The 19,618-nt window shown below is 55.1% G+C and overlaps 2 protein-coding genes across 3 annotated transcripts; both read left to right on the plus strand.

Annotated features, from left to right (window-relative positions):
* The first annotated feature begins 615 nt into the window (after positions 1–615).
* On the plus strand, positions 616–16,358 carry STARD7 (StAR related lipid transfer domain containing 7). Its single transcript, XM_068920790.1, has 8 exons — positions 616–1,071; positions 10,042–10,223; positions 10,506–10,555; positions 11,077–11,187; positions 11,282–11,364; positions 11,795–11,894; positions 12,738–12,822; positions 15,097–16,358. Exons 1-8 carry the CDS (start codon positions 638–640, stop codon positions 15,282–15,284), a joined length of 1,233 nt encoding a protein of 410 aa, XP_068776891.1. The 5' UTR covers positions 616–637; the 3' UTR covers positions 15,285–16,358.
* A 138-nt stretch (positions 16,359–16,496) lies between these two features.
* ASTL (astacin like metalloendopeptidase) lies at positions 16,497–19,601 on the plus strand. 2 transcript variants are annotated; one of them, XM_068920794.1, is made up of 8 exons: positions 16,497–17,156; positions 17,267–17,353; positions 17,505–17,566; positions 17,775–17,865; positions 17,951–18,014; positions 18,587–18,768; positions 18,858–18,939; positions 19,014–19,601. In XM_068920794.1, exons 1-8 carry the CDS (start codon positions 17,099–17,101, stop codon positions 19,330–19,332), a joined length of 945 nt encoding a protein of 314 aa, XP_068776895.1. In that variant the 5' UTR covers positions 16,497–17,098; the 3' UTR covers positions 19,333–19,601. The 2 variants fall into 2 exon arrangements, with proteins under 2 accessions (XP_068776895.1, XP_068776894.1); XM_068920793.1 differs by having other exon boundaries at positions 17,951–18,068; positions 19,014–19,597.
* Positions 19,602–19,618: the final 17 nt, after the last annotated feature.

Here is a 19,618-nt window from a genome sequence, read left to right on the forward strand (position 1 = left end):
TGCGTGTCCCTGGGCCCTGCTGCGCTGCACTGCGCCCTGCTGCGTGTCCCTGGGCCCTGCTGCGCTGCACTGCACCGCACAGCACTGCGCCTCACTGCACCCTGCTGCGTGTCCCTGGGCCCTGCTGCGCTGCACTGCACCGCACAGCACTGTGCCTCGCTGCGCCCTGCTGCGTGTCCCTGGGCCCTGCTGCGCTGCACCGCACCGCACAGCACTGTGCCTCGCTGCAGCCTGCTGCGTGTCCCTGGGCCCTGCTGCGCTGCACTGCACCGCACAGCACTGCGCCTCGCTGCGCTCTGCTGCGTGTCCCCGGGCGCGCTGCACCGCATGCCGCCTCCGCGTCAGGCCCCGCCCCTATCGGCGTCAAGCCCCGCCCTCCGCTGCGGCAAGCCCCGCCCCCGGCGGCAAGCCCCGCCCCGTGGCGCGAAGGTCCGCGGCGCCCTTGCCCCGTCGCCCGCGCCCGGATGGGGGGGGGAGGGGCCGGGCCGCCGCCGGCGCGGGCCAATGGGCGCTCGGCGCCGCGGCGTCGGCGGCCAATGGCGGGGCGCGCGGGCGCCCGGCGGTGACGCAGCGGCGGCGCGCCGCTGGCGCGGGTGGTGGGCGGGGGGGGGGAGGCCCGCGAGGGGAGGCGGCCGGCATGTTGCAGCCGCTGCCGCGGCGGGCGCCCGCCGGCCTCGTCGCCAGCTGCGCCCGCGCCGCCCGCCTCGGCCCGCGCCCGCCCGCCGCCGCCGCCGCCCCCCCCCCGCTCGCCGGCAGCGGCGGCAACAACGGCAACGGCGCGGCGGGGGGCGGCGCGGCGCGGCGCGGCCTGCTGGGCCTGCTGGCGCGGCAGTGCAGCTACGTGACGGGGCAGCGGGCGCGGCGGGCGCAGCAGGCCTGGCAGCGCGGCGGCGGCGGCGGCGGCGGCGACGGCGCGGCGGAGCGGGCGCGGCGCGGGCTGTGGCGGCGGCTGCTCCGCGGCCGCTCCTCCTCCTCCTCCTCCGCCGCCGCCGCCGCCGCCCGCCTCATGGCGGCCCTCGCCGGCGTGTTCGTCTGGGACGGGCAGCGCATCGAGGAGGAGGAGCTGCAGCGGTGGGTGCCCGCCGCGGGGCCGCGGCCCGGGGGGGGGCCCTCCCCCCCCACCTCCTTCAGGGCCGGGGAGCGGCCCCCCCCCCCATCCGCAGGGCGCCCCCCCTCCCCCGAATCCTTGAGGGCTCAGGGCTGCCCCAAATCCTCAGGGTTCCCCCCCCCCCCCCGACCTGACTCCTTCAGGGCCCAAGGTCCCCCCCCCCCCCCAAACCCTCAGAGATGCACCCTAAATCATTCACAGCCCAGGAGTTTCTACTTTTCCAAATCCTCAGGGATGCCCCCCCCCCAAAATGCTTCAGGCCTGGGAGTGGCCCCCCACATCTTCAGGGGCCCCCCAAATCCTTGAGGGTTCAGGGCTGTCCCCAAAACCCTCAAGGTTCAAGGACCTGAATCCTTCAGGACCCAGGAGTCTCCCCCCCCCCCAAAAAAAAATCTTCAGGGGTGCACCACAAATCCTTCTGGACCTGGGGTTACCCCTCTCCAAATCCTCAGGGATTCCCCCCAAATTCTTCAGGGTCTGGGAGTGCCTCCCCAAATCCTTCAAGGCCCAGGAGTTTCCCCCTCCCTAAATCCTCAGGGACACCCCCAACCAAATTTCTCAGGGCCCAGGTTTGCCCCCCCCCACACACTCCTTCAGACCCTAGGGTCTCCTGCTCCACCACCACGTTTTCTGATGCTTAGGCAACCCCCCAAAATCCTTAGAGGTTCCCCCCCAGTTCCTGTAGAATTTGAGATGCCCCAAATCACCCAGGTCCCAAGGGTGCCCAGGATCCCCCCCCTAAATCCTCAGGGGTATGCCCCCAGAATCCTTCAGAGCTCCAAGGTGCCTCCCCAAATCCTCCCAGATGCCCCCCAGTCCTCCTGGGCCTGGGATGCCTCCCCCCCCCAAAATGCTTAGGGGTACCCCCCAAGATCCTCCACAGCCCAGGAGTGCCCCCACCTCCCACATCCTGCCCCATAGGTTGTCCCAGGGTGCGCCCCTCCCCTGCCTGGTATCCTGGTGGCGTCCCTCCCACCTCCTTGGCCTGTCCCCTCTCGGGGACCTGGGGTGCACCTTCTGCTCCCCAAATCCTGTCCCCTAGGGTGCCCTGGGGGGGACAAGTCCCTCCCTAGATTATCTCCCGCAGGGTTTCTGGGGGGCTGCACAGGAGCTGCGGTGGGGAAGGGGTCTCCGGCCTTTTTGCTTACATTTTGGGATCACGGGGATCACCGTGGGAATGCATGGCTTTGCAGTTCTGCCTTTGAGCGCTAACCGTACCACGTGACAGAGCGGTGTTGAATCAGAAAGGGTAATTAAAACTTTAACGTGAAATTGCTGGTGCGATAGAGAGTTGCTGGATTTCCCCCAAATCCTTCTCTTTTCAATTCTGTATGGTTTGTCCGAGTGCACTTTGCTTATCCTTGTCCGGACCGCGTTGAGGGCATTAAATGCACTGATTTAAGTAGCTTACATAATACTTAATTAAATCTTAGTCGTACAGGAAAACAGCCCTCACTTTTGCATCTCCTCATGTTGATTTATGACCTTTTCAGATATTTTATATATAGTGCATGCCTTCATGCGCAGCAAAAGTTGAAAAGGACAAGTCTTTATTTTATTTTTTTCCTGATGAGGGAGTTTCCGATGTGGCTATGCACAGCGAGGTCTTTCAGGAGCTCGTGTTGTAACTGCTTGTGAACGTGGTCCCTGATCACGTGGATAATAAACCCTACATAGCGTTTTCCATTGATCTCAGCAGGCATTGGATTAGGCGTGTGATTAAAACTTGAGTCGGGCTGTTTTGTTCAAGGTTACTCGTGGCAGCACTGTGCGAGCTCGCACGCTTGCTTCTTACAGGATTGAGCCTCTTGACCTTCGTTTAAGGAGTCAGCAAGCCTAATAACAGATCCTCTTTTAGCGCACTTTATAGAGCAAGGTAGAGTTCACTTTTATTATTCCTTTTACTATTTACTCTCTTTTGATCCTGACTTGCTAGCTTTAAGTCTAGAAAGCCCTAATCTTATTTGTCTATAGGCTAGCGAGACAAGGCTCTACCGTTTAATGTGATGAAAAAATACGTTCAAGAGGGAGACCCTGACTTGGGGTTGTGTGGGACGTCTTTAATGCTGGTTTCTAACACGGGGAGACTAAATGATGACCGTGCTCTTGTTGCCTGTTGTGGGAGTAAAAACTTCTCAGTAAAGTCAGTTTGAAGGGTGTTTCTTTGCTCGGTGCTTATTATAACTTGTTCGTAGTTGAGAGTCGCAAGAGGTCTTGAAAACGAGATAAAACAACTTATTTCACAAGTAGTGGGATCAATGAAGCCTGCCTTCCTCTGAATCTGTCTTCTGCTTGATGTGCGCTCTCAATCCTCTCTTTAACTACTCTCTTTTTTAACAAAATGGGTAGAAATGGGGTATTGCTGATGCTGGAAGTAGGCTCCGAATAGGCGGCTGAGATAAGCACAGAATACAATTTTTTTATTGTATTTAGGTGCTGAGCATGCTGGACTGCGCGTACCCTTCGCATGCCAGGCTCGCGTTTGCTGCGCGGGGGGCGAAGTGACAGTAAGCCTTCCTAGCTGTTATCCCGGGCTCTGTCCGTTTTGCTTGCTCTATAAACACAGGCAATCCCCTGAGCCGAGAGTTGTCACAAATGATTAGTGACTTACTATTTGTCATAAGGGCATGACGAGCTCTTTCTAAAGGCGCCTCCCGTTTCTTGTATCTGCTCTGCTTTTTCTTTAGCCTTTGGGGCTTTGACCGCAAAAAATCATGTCAGAAGCAAGACTGCTTGAAAGGGTGTCTTGCAATACAAACACTTAAAATCAGGAGTTGCTTTTCGAATATGTTTGGCTTATGGTGTCTCAGCTTTGCTTCTGAGCAGGTTAATACGCTATAAGGTTGCTGCACTGTGTGATTTCTTGTTCCTTAAAAAACGTGAAAAGGGTTTTGTGATCTCAACAAGAAAACATCCTTTCGTGAATCGGATGCAGTAGGAAAGAGGTAGGAGCAGGAGGAAAGTCTAAAGGAGGTATGAAGGAGGAGATGTTCAGCGCGATGCTGTGGTACGGCTTAGAGACTGATGTGTGGATGTCAAGGCTTCTCTCACACTAATAAACCTTACGTGCACCTGATCAATGCCAAGCGCACCAGCTGCCTTTTTCAAGAAAAGAGGGACTGAAGGAGGGAGAGGTGCTCTTTGGAAGGACTTTCCTCCTCTTATGTGTCAGCAGAGCAGCTCGAATGCTTCCTCGGGGAGGCGGGAGACCTGATTTTCGGACGACTTCTGTGCGTGGGCGGTGAAACTCATCTATTCCCCCTTCCTAAGCGAGCATCCTAATCGCTGGGCTGTAGGCAGGGCTGCAGTTTGCCTTCTGGCCGTGAGAGAGGAAACCTTCCCCCTCTTATTAATTCATCTAAAACTTCTTGCTGCTATTTGTATTCCTTATTGCTTGCCCTCGGCTGGCTGGCGGGAATGCCTGTGTCTTCAGCAGTCCTCGGCGACGCAGCCAGGTATACTGGACGCGTATGGGGTTTAAAGTAGAGCTTCACCCCGCTTGGGTATCGTCTTTCTGTTTTCCTTCTCGGCTCCTTTTCTCCTACCTGTCCCTGGGAACCAGTTTAAGCATCAGTAAAACGTAGCTTGCTTTATTCTCACAAAAATTACGCTTGCCGTCAAAATCTGTTAACTTAACTTGATGGCGAGGCTATGCTTTTTTCCTCGGTAAGATTAGTAAAAAATCTTGAGTGTCTGCTCTGGTGTTACTCTGCCTTCCCTATAAGGTGCTTCTGGTGCAGCGATTCCTAGCGTTTGGGGTAATGCGAGGATTTGATCATCAAAACGGTAAATAAAACATCTGCCTGCGGTGTTTGGAGCCTCTCTGTCAAGCTTTGAAACAGCTGATAGTTGCGGGCTTTCTGAAGGGACTGAGAATCGATCGCCGTGCGGACGGGCTGTGCCAGGTTAGGACTACGAGCAGCCCTCGGCAGGAGGGCTTGGCTGGAGTTTGGGGCGAGTTGTTCCCGGTTGGGTTCCAGGTCACGCGTTTCACAGGTAGCAGAGCACGTGGTGGGTAAATGAGAGATGAAAACCAGGCGTTTTGGCCCAAGCGATGTTTCTGCAGCTCTGCTCAGACGCTCCCGGGCTTTGAAAGTCTGCTGTTCTCTATCCTTTATTTTTAAACCTGTGGGCAGCAGGCACCATCTTGTTGCGTGTCTCTGCGCAGGGATTGCACCTCAGGTTTTAAATACCAAACAGCGACACAGCTGAAGTGCCTATTTATCAGCAGCTACTTCAGCATAGGGTTATTTCGGGGAACATAACCCATTTCTTCGTATTTTAACTCCGTGCGCAATTCGAAAGGACGAGCCTGGGGCAAGAAGCAGCGTGAGGAAGAAAGGGCACGTTCCTGCGGCGAGTGCGGCCAGCGCTTTTCGGTGGCCGCGTCTCTGTTCTGGGCGCTTGCCGAAACATGAAGCGAAGGTCAGGCCGGCCTGGTATCCGAGAAACACGCCGTGCAGCTGGCTTTCTCCTTTCCCCAGCACGGCCAAAACAAAAAGACCCGTGGCAAGCTTCACACCCTGTCTGCCGTGCCTCCTCGCCATCTTCTGCTGATCGCGCCCTGTCTGCCGCCAGTTGCAAATTGTACCGAGCTGCCTGCAGAAACGCTTTGAATTCTTTCTGATTAAGCGAGGCCTCGCCGCTTTGCCTGAGCGCTTGTGCAGCGCCTTTCGTTTGTGCACGTGACGGGCTGGCTCTGAGCACTTCCGAAGGTATCTGAAGCTGCGGCTGGATGCCCGCCACGGAGGAGGCTCGCACGCCTGCCGTTTGTGCCCGACCGTCCTCCAGCCCTGCGCTGGCCCTCCCACGCCAACGCTGACGAAACGGCGCATGTGAGTATTCCTCATCCGCTCCGGAGCAAAGGCGGCAGTGGTTTGGCAAAGCAGCTGGCGTTGGGAGCCCGAGCAAAGCTGGTCGATGCAGAGGTGAGCGGAGGGGGGGTGTTTGCGTAAACTGTCCTCCCAGCTTTGCTGTTAGGGTGGGAACGTCTTCAGGCGGCAGTTAAGTACTAATTTTCGTTTGCAACAGCGGTTTAAGTTGCAGGTCTGGGCTTGTGAGAGACGGGGAGTTAAATGGTAACGCTTCTTGAAGCGTGGTTTAAAGAGCATTAGCAGTCCCTACCGAGCACAGCAATGCTAACTCGACTCTCCCAGGGCTGGGCAAGGAGTGTGAAAATGCCTTTAGCCAGCTCACACTCCCTCTCCCCCAAAAACTGAGCCATTATCAAGCTGGGGAGAGGGGAAGGGGCCGCATGGAGATCGATGACCCAGAAGAATCGCATGTTCGAACGCTGGTGAACAGCGAGCTGGTGGTTCAGCCTGGCGTCGGGTTCTGGGATACGGCGCTGATGCGCCTCTTCCTTTGAGGGAGAGGGGGAAAATCTAAGATCGTTTAAGATGATCGTGCCCTGCGTTGCAGTTTATTGCCCTCCAGTTTTGCATGAGTTCAGCTGTGGTCACTAAGATGATGCAGGTCAAAAAGGTCCCTGAATCAGCCTTAGCTGGAGCTGCGGTGGTACAAACAGCCGAGCTGATTCCCCAGCTTACTGCTGCCGAAAATGGGAGCCCTCGCTGTCCCCGCTCCCCACCGCGGGATGCTGGCTCTGATGTTCTCTGAGCCTCTCTGCAAGCTGATTTCAGTTTGCTAAACCAGCAGAAAACTAGCTGGTTCGCCTTTTGTTATTGTTGCTGGATTACGGAGGCGAGTTGGCTCGTGGAGGGATTGTATGAACGCTCTAATAAATAAATCAGAGGTGGGAACATGTGGGGTGGGGGACAGAGGTAACGGGAGGGAGCGAGACTCTCCCCGTTCAGTGAAGGTTTTAGGACCTTGTATCGCTAACCCGCCGCAGCTATTTCACAGTGCTGGCAATGCCATGCCACCTTCCCAATAATCATTAATTGGCAGCCGTCTCCCGAGAGGAAGATGATCGTCTTAGAAGGCCTGTAGAGCAGTTCAAGGTCTTTGTGCAGGAAGATCGGATCTGAGAGGCGCCGGATCTGCGACCTCCAGACCTGGGGGAAACGTGGGATCGGTGGCCGCTGCCTCGTCGCCGTTGTAGATCACGCGTGGCTGAGTCGGTGACGTCCCTCTTGCGTGAACGTGTGTGTTATTTCTTTAGGAGGTGAGGGGTGGAGATGTGCAGAGCTCTATCGTGCTGCGTCGCCTCCCCTCTTTCCCTCTCGGATCTGGAGGGCTCGGTTTCGTGGTGCTCCTGTTGGGAACGGCTGACCTAGAGCTGCGGTTTCCAAGCATCTCAGGCCAAGGTACCTTCTCTTCTGGTACGGGCCTCGCTTGCAAATTGAGGTAGCTGCTCAGGCATAGCTGAGATGGGGTCCTCATTGCTGCCTTCGCCCTGCAACCCCTCTGCTCAAAGCCCTTTTGGGGGGCGGTGGGGCTCTCCATCTCCCTGCCAGGCCTCCCTCCTCTCTTTCCGCTGGCTCCTGGTTTAGCTGCAGCAGTAGCAAGGGTATCTCTGCGTGGCTGGGTCACTTCGTACCCTGCCCGAAACTCCCACCTGCTTTCCCTGTCCCTGTGAGCAGCGATAGGGAGAGCTGAATCGAGTCCTCTGCCCTGGGAAGGGTGGTGGTGCCGGGGGTTGGATCGGCGCAGTGCTATTGTGCCGACTTGCTCCGGGCCGTCACAGCGCCTGCCGGCTCCAGCGCAGCTGCGAGGAAGTATCAGTGCTGGGAAAGTCTCTTGGATTTTTGATTTACAAGATGCTGCATAGCTTGGATAATGCAATAACTGGAACTGAACAAGAGAACTCGGTGCTGCTCCGTGTTTTGACCTTGCTAAGTTTTCTGATGTCCTGCTGGAATAAGAAAAGAAGTGGACGGTGCCTTGCTGCGTGGAGCTGCTATAAAACTCCTCTGGATCCTCTTTCCCCAGGGTGGAATTTGAAGGCAAATGCCAACAGCAAGCAAGCAAGCACATTGCAATGTAAAGCTTTTAGACCAGGAGCAGTGGAAGTTATTACTTTGGGAATTTCCAGGGAACATTAACATTGATTCACCAGACTGGTGAGACCTGCCTTACAGGTTGCAAATTGGTGCTTAACTTATAGCTGATGCTAATTGCTTTAATATAATTAGTGTCTTCAGGCACTGTCAGGGCTCAGAAATGCTGAAAGCACTGCAAACAACCTGTGATCTTTCTTCCTCGGAGACCCTGCAGCAGGCTGGTATACGGCACTTTCCAGCACTGCCTGCGTCCCTGGGAGGCCGCTGCCGATGAGCTAGCCCAAGCTGAAGGAGAGTGAAGTAGGTGTTGCCTGCTCTGTATTCGCACAGGACTACAGATCTAAATAAATGAGCTGTTTCTTTCTACCATTTTATTTTTGGATACTGAAGCCCGAGCTAGAAGGGATTTATTCCGCAGTGGAAAGCTTTTCTGTGTTCTCCTCTTCCTCCTTATCTTCAGGAGCCTTGATCTGAATCTCACTCCAGTGCTTTCGCTCTAGTACCAGTTTCTCTAGGTGAAAGAAGCTTAAACTGGAGATTTAATGGTCCCTAGAGCTGTGTTTGTGAGAGTCACCCTTTGGCTGCCCTCCTCTTCCCGAGGAGGGTCAGTCTTGCCGAACCTCTTGTAGGAGAGGCTGACTGTACCTGCTCGTCATCTTGCAAACTCTGGTCACTGTTTGCGATTCACTTGTCATTTTGCAGACTTGAGGGGACTCAAAAAGCTAGTCCATCCTCTGAAATAGCATGGATTCCCCTTCTTTCCCTCCCCCGCGTCCTATCGCATTGCAAGATCCCACGGGGCCTCCATCCGCTTATGCAGCAGAGTTATGTGTTAGACTAATAACCGTGCAGTCAGCAAGTTGGAAACAATCTGTCCTAGAATATTACTGGCAGCTTCACTGATCAGGTTTAGCCTGTGCCCCTACACTGACTCAGCACAGCTCCAGTGCTGCAAGTGTTATTTCTGTGAACAGCGTAATACCTTGGTTGCTTTGTTCCGAAAACCGTTTTTTCCTTGAATCCATCTTTTCCTGCATTTCATTCTTTGCAGCTGGGCAGTTTCTACTGCGTTCTTTCCTGGGAGTGCTGAGAAATCTCGGTTTGTGAGCGTCTGATGGCTCCTTCTCCAGCTTTTTATTACAAACTCCACGTATGAGAAATCTGTGACAGGTTGTAGCTCCCAGCAAAGTCTGGTTTTTCCCTCGTGCTGTCTGATCCGTATCTGCAGGTGAAGGGCTGCTATATCCTTCCCCAGGAGCTTTGGTGCTGTCTCTGTGAATCACCCGCACTAATCTGTTACAGGGATTCGGGCCTTTTTGGAAGGGCTAAAACTCGTGTGGGATGCTGGTGGTTGCTTGCCGAATCTACTCAGAGCAGAAGTGTTTCTAGTCTTGCAGAAAGCTGTACCCATCTGTACGAGGAACAAGCCTGTGTGCACTTCCCCTACAAAACAGAGCTAACACAATGCAGCTGTTGTTATCCCCTAGCTGCTTTTTTTTTTCTCTCTCTTTGCCTTGCAGAAAGACCCTTGCAATCCTCCTTTGTGCTGCAGATGTCTTTTCACAGCACTGAAAGGGACTACTTGGGTTACAGAGTCTCCAGCAGTTGCAGTTAACCACAGAATAAGTTTCTACCTTAAAAGCGCACATGGGAAGCCCCTTCCAAACACCCACAAAGCAATTTTCAACACTGTGTTATAACATAAGACCGCTAAGACAAAAGATAAAAATCTACGGCAGCTACAGTGCGTGGCTGAGCGTGTTTTGTTTGCTGGTGAAATGATCCAGGCATGAAGGGGGAGCTGAGACTGCTTTTTCTGCAGCAATAACACGCTAGATGAGGCCTGTAACTTGCTGAGGACGCTTAGCAGGCCTTGGAGGCTCCGTCTGTAGCAGAATGACTCTGTCCTCTGATGAAGCTTTCGTTGCTGACTGGTGTTTCCTTTCCTTTTCTTTCTCCTTGCCCCAGATCTGCACAAGAGATGAAGCATATGGAGAACATATCCAGCCTGTTTCATGGCAGCACCCCAGACGAGTATCAGAGGCTAGAGTCCAAATCGGGGGAGCAGCCCTGGGAGATGATCATGGACAAGAAGCACTTCAAGCTCTGGAGGCGTCCGATTGAGGGCACCCACTTGTATCAGTACCGAGGTAATTCGGCTCCTTGCCTGCTTGCATAGCTTTTTTTCCACATGAGTCACTGCAGAGTCCTCAGACGTGTGCTGCGTGCCTCCTGTCTGGCCTTTCTTTATAGGAACCTGAGAAAATGCAAAACTGTCGTCCTTTACTCCCCTCTTTACTGGTCCCATCAGCCCTTCAGAGTCGCCCTAGCCCTGACACTTGCCTTGGAAAATGACTTTTCCTTGAAATCTTGCAGCAATGAGATTAAAAACTTGCTTATGCCTGTGACTAAAGCCTTTCTCTTTACTGCAGTATTTGGAACATACACAGATGTGACTCCCAGGCAGTTCTTCAATGTACAGGTGAGTACGTGTGAAATCTAGGCTGTACAATGTGTTAGAAATAAAGTGTTATTTCCCATTCCTTGCCGGAAGGGATGGGATGGAAAGAAAAATGGTGATTATCATCTTCTGTTTGTATCATTTGCATGATCTAAACCAGCTTAGATTAGATCCTAATACAGATTAGAACGGGCCAAGTTATCCCATGTTTACTGGCTTCTCTGATCAGTCTCTGCTGCTCGTTCCTGCGGGAAGTGAAACATTGGCACACGCGGGCCCTTGGCCTTGATACGCTGCAGGACATGCAGGCATCATCCGGTTTCTGATCCTAGTTCTCCCTCTGCGTACCCTGCCGGGTAGCGTAGTGCACCTGTGCTTCCTCCTCTGCTGACATCTTTCAAAGTCTTTAATTTCTTGGTGGGTAAAACTTGGCCGTGACAGTTTGTTCCCCCAGGAGGAGGAAAAGGGATGGTTATCTTCCTTTAGTGGTGATATTGGTTATGCGTAGACTTTGCTGTGGTTCAGTCCCTTTTTCTTTCCAGCTGGACACTGAGTATAGGAAGAAGTGGGACTCACTGGTCATCAAGTTGGATGTCATTGAAAGAGACCTGGCCACTGGTTCGGAAGTGATTCACTGGGTAACTCACTTCCCGGTGAGTGATTCCTTCTCCTTTCCTGCTTCGGTTACCCTCCTCAACACCACACAAACGGCTAGCGAGATTGATTTCTGTCCTTTCCTTTCCGCAGTACCCTATGTATTCACGAGACTACGTATATGTTCGACGGTACAGCGTAGACAAAGAGAACAATTTGATGGTACTAGTGTCACGGTACGTATTGTCAGTTCAACCTAGTCGAACTGTGTTTTTGCCAGGGTGTGAGGATGTGCTGTCTCCTGTGCCTCTGGTGAGGGTCACATCAGTCCTGCTTGCTGAAGGAGTCGAGCTTTTTATGTTACTAGTGACTCCCTTGGTAACCAATAGAGTCATTTCAAAGCTTTGCCCCCGTTTCCTAGCTGTAGAACGGAAAATTCTGAGATGAACTGTAAAGAGCTGGGTACAGATTTTGTGAGCTTTTCTAAACGGCTGCAAAAACTCAGGGATCTGTTTGGAAAAAACAGCCTCCTCCTGTAGGGTGAAAACTATATTCCCTTAGTATCTGTCCTGGGTCAGCAGATTTTGGTGTAATCCAGATCCAGAGCTTATGTTTTGAGGATGCCGCCCTTAGTTGTAATGTTCCCTTCTGTTGTGTCTCTTCCAGGGCAGTGGAGCACCCAAGTGTCCCAGAAGATCCTGAGTATGTTCGGGTCAGAACCTACGAGTCTCAGATGGTCATCCGTCCGCACAAAACATTTGATGAGGTGAGTTTTCAGATGGTCGGGGAAACGTAGAGGAAAAGCCACTTGCCGTTCTGAGCTCTTCACAAGAGAGCCATAAGGCAAGCAGCAACTCTTGTAAACACTTACGGTTGTTGTCCAAGCAGTAGTTTCCCTGGCTGTTGTCCATAACAGTAATCTAGGGTAAACAATATAGAGTCAGAAAAGAGGGTTCAGTTTGTTTCCTGAATGCTAACACTAGGAAACCCTTCCCTGCTTCCAGAAGTGAAACGTGCTGTTTGGAGAGGACTAAGAATTTTGACTAGGTAGCTTGAGACTCTCTCTAAAGGAGAGAGACAACTTCAGAGAACCAGACTCTTTTTTTAAAAAAAAAAAAAAAAAAAAACTTAAGCCTCTAAAATCTTGTCTCTTGTGCTTAACTTGCTCAGAACAAGTGCTACTGGATCTTTGCAGGATATCTAGAGCCTGAAGAGGGTGTACTGAGGCAGTGAAGTACTGGGGTGAATGACACCTTCCTCCTCCTAAAACCTTCCTCTGTACTTTCACTGGGTTTTCTATTGCTCTGTATCGCCATATCTCTTCCTCCTTAATACTTTGACCAAAGCCCTGCAGAGACAGTAGTGCTCGCTGTCAGATGTGAGCGGCCTTCTGTTCCGTTTCAAAAGGGACCGTAGAAAAACTGATCACACTTTGGTAAAAGCTGAATGTAGTATTTGTAGAGATGCCAACATTTTGATCAAATTACCTTAAACATCTTGCTTTCCACTTAGCAGTGACAGCAAGGAAGACATTTAGATGAGAATGGTCCGGTAACACCCAGCAGAGTTCCTCTGCCCGGTCAGACTCACTAGCCTTCTCCTTTTTCAGAACGGTTTTGACTACTTGCTGACATATAGTGACAACCCACAGACCGTGTTCCCACGCTACTGCGTCAGCTGGATGGTCTCTAGCGGTGAGTTGCTGCCTTTAACCTGTAGTCGTGAGAACACACCTTGTAGGAATTCATCCGGCTTCTTTTTCTGGGCTGCGCTAAGCGCTCCTCCCTTTGGTATCCTGAGCCTGCGCAGGGCTGCGAGCGCCAAGCGAGGGAGGCAAGGGTTGAATACTGAGGCCACTGGCCTTTGCCTGGGGGATTTGGGGCGTTTTTGGTGAGCGCCCCAGGCTGCTCTTATGGGGAGGAACTTGTGCTTGGATTACTCACCGTGAGGAGGAAGGGGGGGGGTCTCTGCACCAGAGCCCTGCACGAGGATGCTTTCTCTCACCAGTGTACTGTAGGCAGAATGAAGGAAAAGCAGGATCTCAGACTCCTCCTGACTGGTCTCAAGCTTGAGTAGTTGAGATCCACCTTTTCCTACTAAGCTGAACTGTTTTTTCCTCACTTTAAGTATTTCTGGGATGTAATTCTTTCCTGTCATGTCAGCAAACGGGAGGAAACTCCTTTTTGTTGCAGACGGAGCCTACACTGAGATTCCCAGAGTGGAACTAGCTTTAAGGAGAAAAAAAAAAAAAAAATCAGCATTTGCAGAATCTGGGAAGGACTGAACGGAACAGCTAACAGCTGTATGCAGAGCAACCCACAGCTAAACCTGGCACACTTCCAATCCAGTACTAACTGGGAGCTTTATGGTCCTCCATGAGGAAGGGAAAGATTTAGAGAACTACTTTTTAGTGAGTTGGGAGTAAAAGGGGCTATGTTCACCCTTAAGTTTTGTTTTATAATGAAATAAATAAATACAAATAAAGAAATAAAACCAGAAGCCACTTGTAGAAGTTTCAGCTACAGTGGTGGTGGTGGTTGTTGTTGTTTTTTAGCATCACACAACTTTGTCAGAGGGATGGCGGCAAGAAAGAGTTTAAATGCATCAACACATGTAACCATTAGACCCAACCTCCTTCTTTGCCACCTCCCTGCTCTTCTGTCCCTAACAAACTGAAAAGTCTACAGCCAACCACATCAACTTTTCTTTCACCGCTTAAACCTCTTTTCTTCCAGAGTGTGCTGTTTAATGCATCTAAGACTAGGGGAAGGCTGGAATAATATGGGCACACCTCTGACCTAGTAACCGGGTGTTGCAGAGACTGCCTTGATTTTGGATTTTGCACTTAACTCTCATTTTTAGAATGAAAATGGTGAATGGAGGAAGCACCTCCGAGGCCGAGGTTTTAATCGCGTGGAGCTGTTTGCCTGCCTTCTTCTGGCAGAGGCAGGGGTCCCCTCTTGATTTGAAGCGCAGAAAACTCTGCTGAAAGTTGGGGTGGATCTCATAGAAAAAACAGTTCTCTCCTTCTCTGTAAACTAGTCATTTGAAGGCACAAGGCTTGCAGTTCCTAGTAAGGGGGTTCAGAGAGGTCCAGTAGTGACAGATGAGCGGACGGTTGACACCAGAGCTGAACTGCGAGTGTCTGAGGAAGCGTTCTGGTTAAAACCACCTTAAACTCCCAGTTCCTCCGTCCCTTTTGCTTCACGCGCATCACGGGAGCACTGAGCGCTGGCACCACGAGCTGACGGAAGGACCAGCTGCAGGAGGAATCCTTTTCCAAAGAGGATTCCTCATCCAGTTCCAAAATCCAAATCCTCTTGGTGCTGCGCTTGCTGCCTGGGGCTCACCCGTGATATTTAAGCCCTGTGGTGTGTTAGATCTTTAAAAGTGTATATATATATATATATATATGTATAGTAGTACTCTAACCTTATTCTCAGTCAGGAACCAGTTTTGGCTGAAGTTTCATAAGTTGTTTCAACCTGAGACAAAGAAACCTCAAAGCGTTGCTTTCCCGAGGTTATAACTAAGCACCGGGGCTGAGGGCAGGAAGCGTCAGAAATACCTTGACGCCAGCGGGGCGGCGAGATGCAGCCGCAAAACTGCTGCCACTGCAGCGTTGCGCTCTGGAGCTGCTCCGGCTGGAGTCGTAGCGCTGCGAGAGCTCGGTGCTGAGCTTTGACTTATTCCTCTACCGTAATAAGCAGGGAGAAGAGTTAGAAAAGATGAAAACTGAGCTGGAGAAGGGGATAAAGTAGGAAGATCTTGCGTGGAATCCGTGGCCGAGGTGGGAGAAGAGCTTTGCTGCTTTGGCCCTCTCGCTTTCTCCGAAACCGGTGGGATTCGGGTAGCACCTCGGGGGATCGGAGGTAGCAGGGAGGGTGCAGCGCAGAGCAGATGCTCACGGACGTGAACCCGTTTTCCTCTCTCCTGGTTCGCTCACTGTTGCCCGCTTCTCCTGCCAGGCATGCCGGACTTTCTGGAAAAGCTGCATACGGCCACCCTGAAAGCCAAGAAGATGGAGATCGAAGTGCGGGACTATATGTCTGCCAAGCCCATCGAAAGCGGCAGCAGCGAGGGGAAAGCGAGCGTGGCGAGCGCCGAGCACAAGAGTGAAGGCACCTGCGGCCCTGCCCAACTGGAGTACGCCTGAGGGCCCCCGCCGGTCCCGAGCCCCGGCACGCCGGAGCCGGGCTCGGGAGAAGGACCCGTCATGTGCAGCCACTGGAGCTTAGTTCAGCTTTTTTCCTCTCGTTTCCAAAGCTCTGCTTCCTCTTGGTAGCCCGAGGATGGGGACGGCCGTCCTGCCCCCCGACGCGATGCGTGTTCGTGGCCAGGCCGATGACGTGTAATGTCGTGTAATCATCTTTCTGTACCAGTATGTCTTTTTTTCCCCCCCCGGGACAGGAAGGAATACCGTGGAAACGTCTCTTCTAGCGCAGCACGGACAGCGTCTCTCCATCCCAATCCCTCCTTTTTCTCATCTTTCTTTGGACTCTCGGCCCCGAACGTTACTGGGTCGAGCCAAACGCCACGGCCGGCGCTGCCCGGCACCGTCGAACTTTCTTCCCTGACGCAGCCTCGCCGCTCTCCCGGCAGCCGGCGCGTGGCGAGGGGAGGCAGCGCACCTCCGAGGCCTCCGGTGGGGGCACTGAGCGTCCCTCCGGCTCTGCGGAGGAAAGTGCCTTTCTCTCAGGGCGACTCGGAGCGCGCCGGGCGGAGGGGGGGACCCTCGGGGGCTCCCCGCCGCCGGAGGATGCTTCAGCGTCGCGTGCTTTTTCCGGCCAAAGGCCCTTCGACGCGTGGCTGCCTCCGCGGAGGAACGGGGGGGCTGCAGGGCAGGGGGTCAGCGTTGCTCGGGTGGGAGGCCTGGACTAGAAGAACTGCGGAAACAGGGGCGAGCGCTCCCTCGGGGCAGGGTGGGTTGGGTTTGGGGGTGTTTTGGTTTTTTTTTTTTAAGCTGTTGTTTCTTCGCCGGAGGAGGGCTCGTGGGCTCTGCGAGTACCTTTGGGCCACGACGCGCTCGGAGAACCGAAACCCGCTGGCTTAGCGCTCGCTCGCACGGCCAGCGCGTTTCTTGGAGGATCGCGGGGACTCTCGCAGCCCTCCAAAAACGGGAGGGTCTGCGTGCGGGGGGGCGGCGTTAACGTGAGCTCTGGGGAAGGGAGGAATCTGTGTGACTGGCAAAAATATTAATAAATCATCTGTCATAGCAACAGCCAAACTACTCCCGGGTGGCCTCGAGCGCTGGTGTTTTCCCAGGAAAGGCTCCGGGCTGGGCGCAGGCGATGCGGCCGCGGCCATGGCGGCAGGGACGGACCCTTATCGCCGCTGGGCCGAGCCGCTTTGGACTCCGCAAACGGGGCCCAAAAATCCAGCGACGGGTGTTTTGGGGCGAAGCGAGTGAGCGGCGGAAGCAGGAAGGGGCGCGAAGGCGGCGGAAACGGGGGACCGCTTCCCCTTCCGCTCGGCACCGCGCGGTCGGCTCCGGTTACCCTCCCGGGAGCTTTCGTTCCCCCCCGCCGGTTATTCAGCCCTGTAATTGGAGCGGGAAAACGGGCTCCAATTAACCCCCCCCCCCGCATTAACGAAGCCACAGCACAAGCCAGGGCTGGGCTGTCCCTGCGGCAGCGCTCCCAAGGGAAACCCCCCTTACAGCTCCCATTAATCCCCACCTGGAAATTATTTCTATTCTATATATCACTGATACGTTATCGAGATATTTAATTATACATCCGGCTCCTGATTTGTTCTCCCAGCTGGGGCAACCACCTCTAAAACAGCGGGTTGTACCCGTAGCAGCTCGCATTTGCAGAGGGCTCTGTAGGGATGATACCGCCGCTGCGCTGACGCTGCTTAACGGGGCTCTTAGTTATCCTCCAGCTGACCAGCTGCTCCCAATTATTTACAAATAACTCATTATAAATAACCAGCTTGGCCTGATGAGGTTTCAGGCTTGTTGGTAGCATGGCTCTGGCTCGCAGTGTCTGGCTGCTCCTTAGCAGTATCTTTTGGCTGCTGGAAGGTAAGTGAAAAGGTGCTGAGGATTTTGGGGGGAGCATGAAGCTTTTTCCTCTTCTCCCCGTGTGTTATTTTGGCCACCGTGGCCCGGCTCAGCCTCTTGTCCCCTTGCAGGTGGCCCTGGGGGTGCGCAGCACACGGGCAGCCCCCAGCGTGGCGGCGGTGGCCCGCGGGGCGACGACATCCTCAGCATCAATGGAGGTGAGGGGCTCGGTGGTATTTCGGGGAGAGGGGGGAAGGAGGTCTGTCCTCGGCGTCTGGCACCCAAAGGGGCTCAGAGTGGGCTGGGGGCTGGTGGGAGCTGAGCTGAGCTGCCCCGTTCTCAGCCACCCTCCTCACTCTGCGTTTCCAGCACTTGCTCCACTCAAGGCGCCCGACAGCAGCTTCCTTGTCGAAGGGGACATCGTCCGGGCGGTGAGTGAGGGTGGCGGGGCCACCGCGGGGTGCCTACGGGGATGGTGCTGGCAGCCCCCAAGGCTGCTGCCGGCCGTTCGTCGTGCTCCTGAAGTCCTGGGCAGGAAAATGTGGCCCAGCCGGGTGGGCTCTCGCAGCTGGGTCTGCCCTGACATCTGCCCAACATCTGGCCCTGGGGACCCCCCCCCGCTAACGCATCGCTCGCCAGGATCCCTCCAGAGCGTTCGCGGCCGCGAACCCGAAATGGCCGAAGAGAAGAGGTGTTGTCCAAATCCCCTACATCATGTCCGACCGATACGGTAGGTGACGTCTGGCTGCGTGGAGGTGGCTCCCCATGGGATGCACCACGGCCGGGTCTTGAGCTGTTGGGTCTTCTCCTGCCAGACAACGCCAGCGTGAAGATCCTCGAGGAAGCGTTCGGCGACTTTGCCAGGCTCACATGCGTCCGGTTTGTCCCCCACTCCTACCAGCGGGACTTCGTCTCCATTGCTCCCATGGCTGGGTCAGTGGGCTCCTGCAGCCGCTCACCCCGGCAAGGGGGGTGATGGAGTGGGGCGGAAGGCTGCAGCGTCATGTCGGTGCCCGTAGATGATGGATGATGCCCGCGGGTGATGGGGAGATGCATGCACACCAGCAGAGGATTTGTGTCTGTAGATGATGGACCCGTGCCCATGGGGTGATGGGGGACACATGCCCATGGGATGATGGGGAGATGCATGCCTGTTGGTGACAGGGGACATGTGCCTGCAGATGGACCTGTGCCCATGGGTGATGGGGAACATGCCCCCGTGGTTGATGGGGGAGGCACGCCCATGGGTGATGATGGACCCGTGCCTGTAGGCCACGGACACATGCCCATCAGTGATGGGGAGGGTGAGGTGGCAATCCATAGCAGTAGTAGATGGACACGTGCCCATGGGTGATGGGACACCTGCCTGCAGTCAACGGGGACGTGCCGCTTGACCACGGACGTGCCCCAGCTGGTGGTGGGGAGATGAGCGCCCCTGTCTCTTTGCTCAGGTGCTTCTCCAGCGTGGGCCGTGCCGGCGGGATGCAGCCGCTCTCCCTGGCGCCCGCCTGCCTGCAGCGGGGCAAGGGGGTGGCCCTCCACGAGCTCATGCACGTGGCTGGTTTCTGGCACGAGCACAGCCGCGCCGACCGGGATGACTACATCAGCATCTCCTGGGACCACATCCTGCCCGGTGAGCCGCCGGCATTGCCTGAACCCGACCTGGCGCCGGGGTCCGGCGGGGAGGATGAAGCCATCAGGCGCCTTCTGGCTTCTTGGCAGGTTTTGAGGGCAACTTCATGAAATCCCGGACGCCCAACATGCTGGTGGGCTACGACTACTCCTCCGTGCTGCACTACAGCAGGTGAGCCCGGGCCTGCCGCCGCGCTTCCTCCTCTTCTCCAAAACCGCTATTAATTTTTTTAATTCCCCCCCCAGATATGCCTTCAGCCGGAGCGGGGCGCCCACCATCACGCCGCTGCGGACCCCGGCGGCCGTGCTGGGGCAGCGGCGGCAGCTGAGTGCCTCCGACGCCGCCCGGGTCAACCTGCTCTACGGCTGCCGGGGGGCCGCGAGGCCGAGTCCCCGCGTCCTGCCCCCTCCGACCGCCGAGGGGACCTCCAGCTCTGCGGCCACCGCCCGCCACCCCGGGGCGTCGCATCCGTCGCCGGTGGCCCCGACGGAGACGGCCGCGCCGGGGACCGGAGGGGGACGCGCCGGGGGACGCACGGCGCCGGGGGCCACGACGAGCGAATAAGGCCGCGCCGCCCTCGTGTGCGGAGCCGGTGGGTTAGCGCGGTCAATACAGATATTTTGCCGGGAGCGAGGAGCTGCTGCGACGGCGTTGGGCGTTCAACCCCCCCCTTCCCGTTTCGGGAAAGGGGGGGACTTTCAGATCTAGCGGAGACCCGAAGAAGAGCCGTAATCGGCAGCAAGAGCTTCTCCTTTGCCCCGCGGCGTTTGGGCTGGCGGCGCTGCCTTGCCCGGGTGTTAAGGCGAAGAGCAATTAAAGCAAATCCTCTAACGAAGCAATACTGAGAGCT

This window comes from Struthio camelus, chromosome 27 (genome assembly GCF_040807025.1).
Source record: "Struthio camelus isolate bStrCam1 chromosome 27, bStrCam1.hap1, whole genome shotgun sequence".
NCBI classification, from domain to species: Eukaryota; Metazoa; Chordata; class Aves; order Struthioniformes; family Struthionidae; genus Struthio; species Struthio camelus.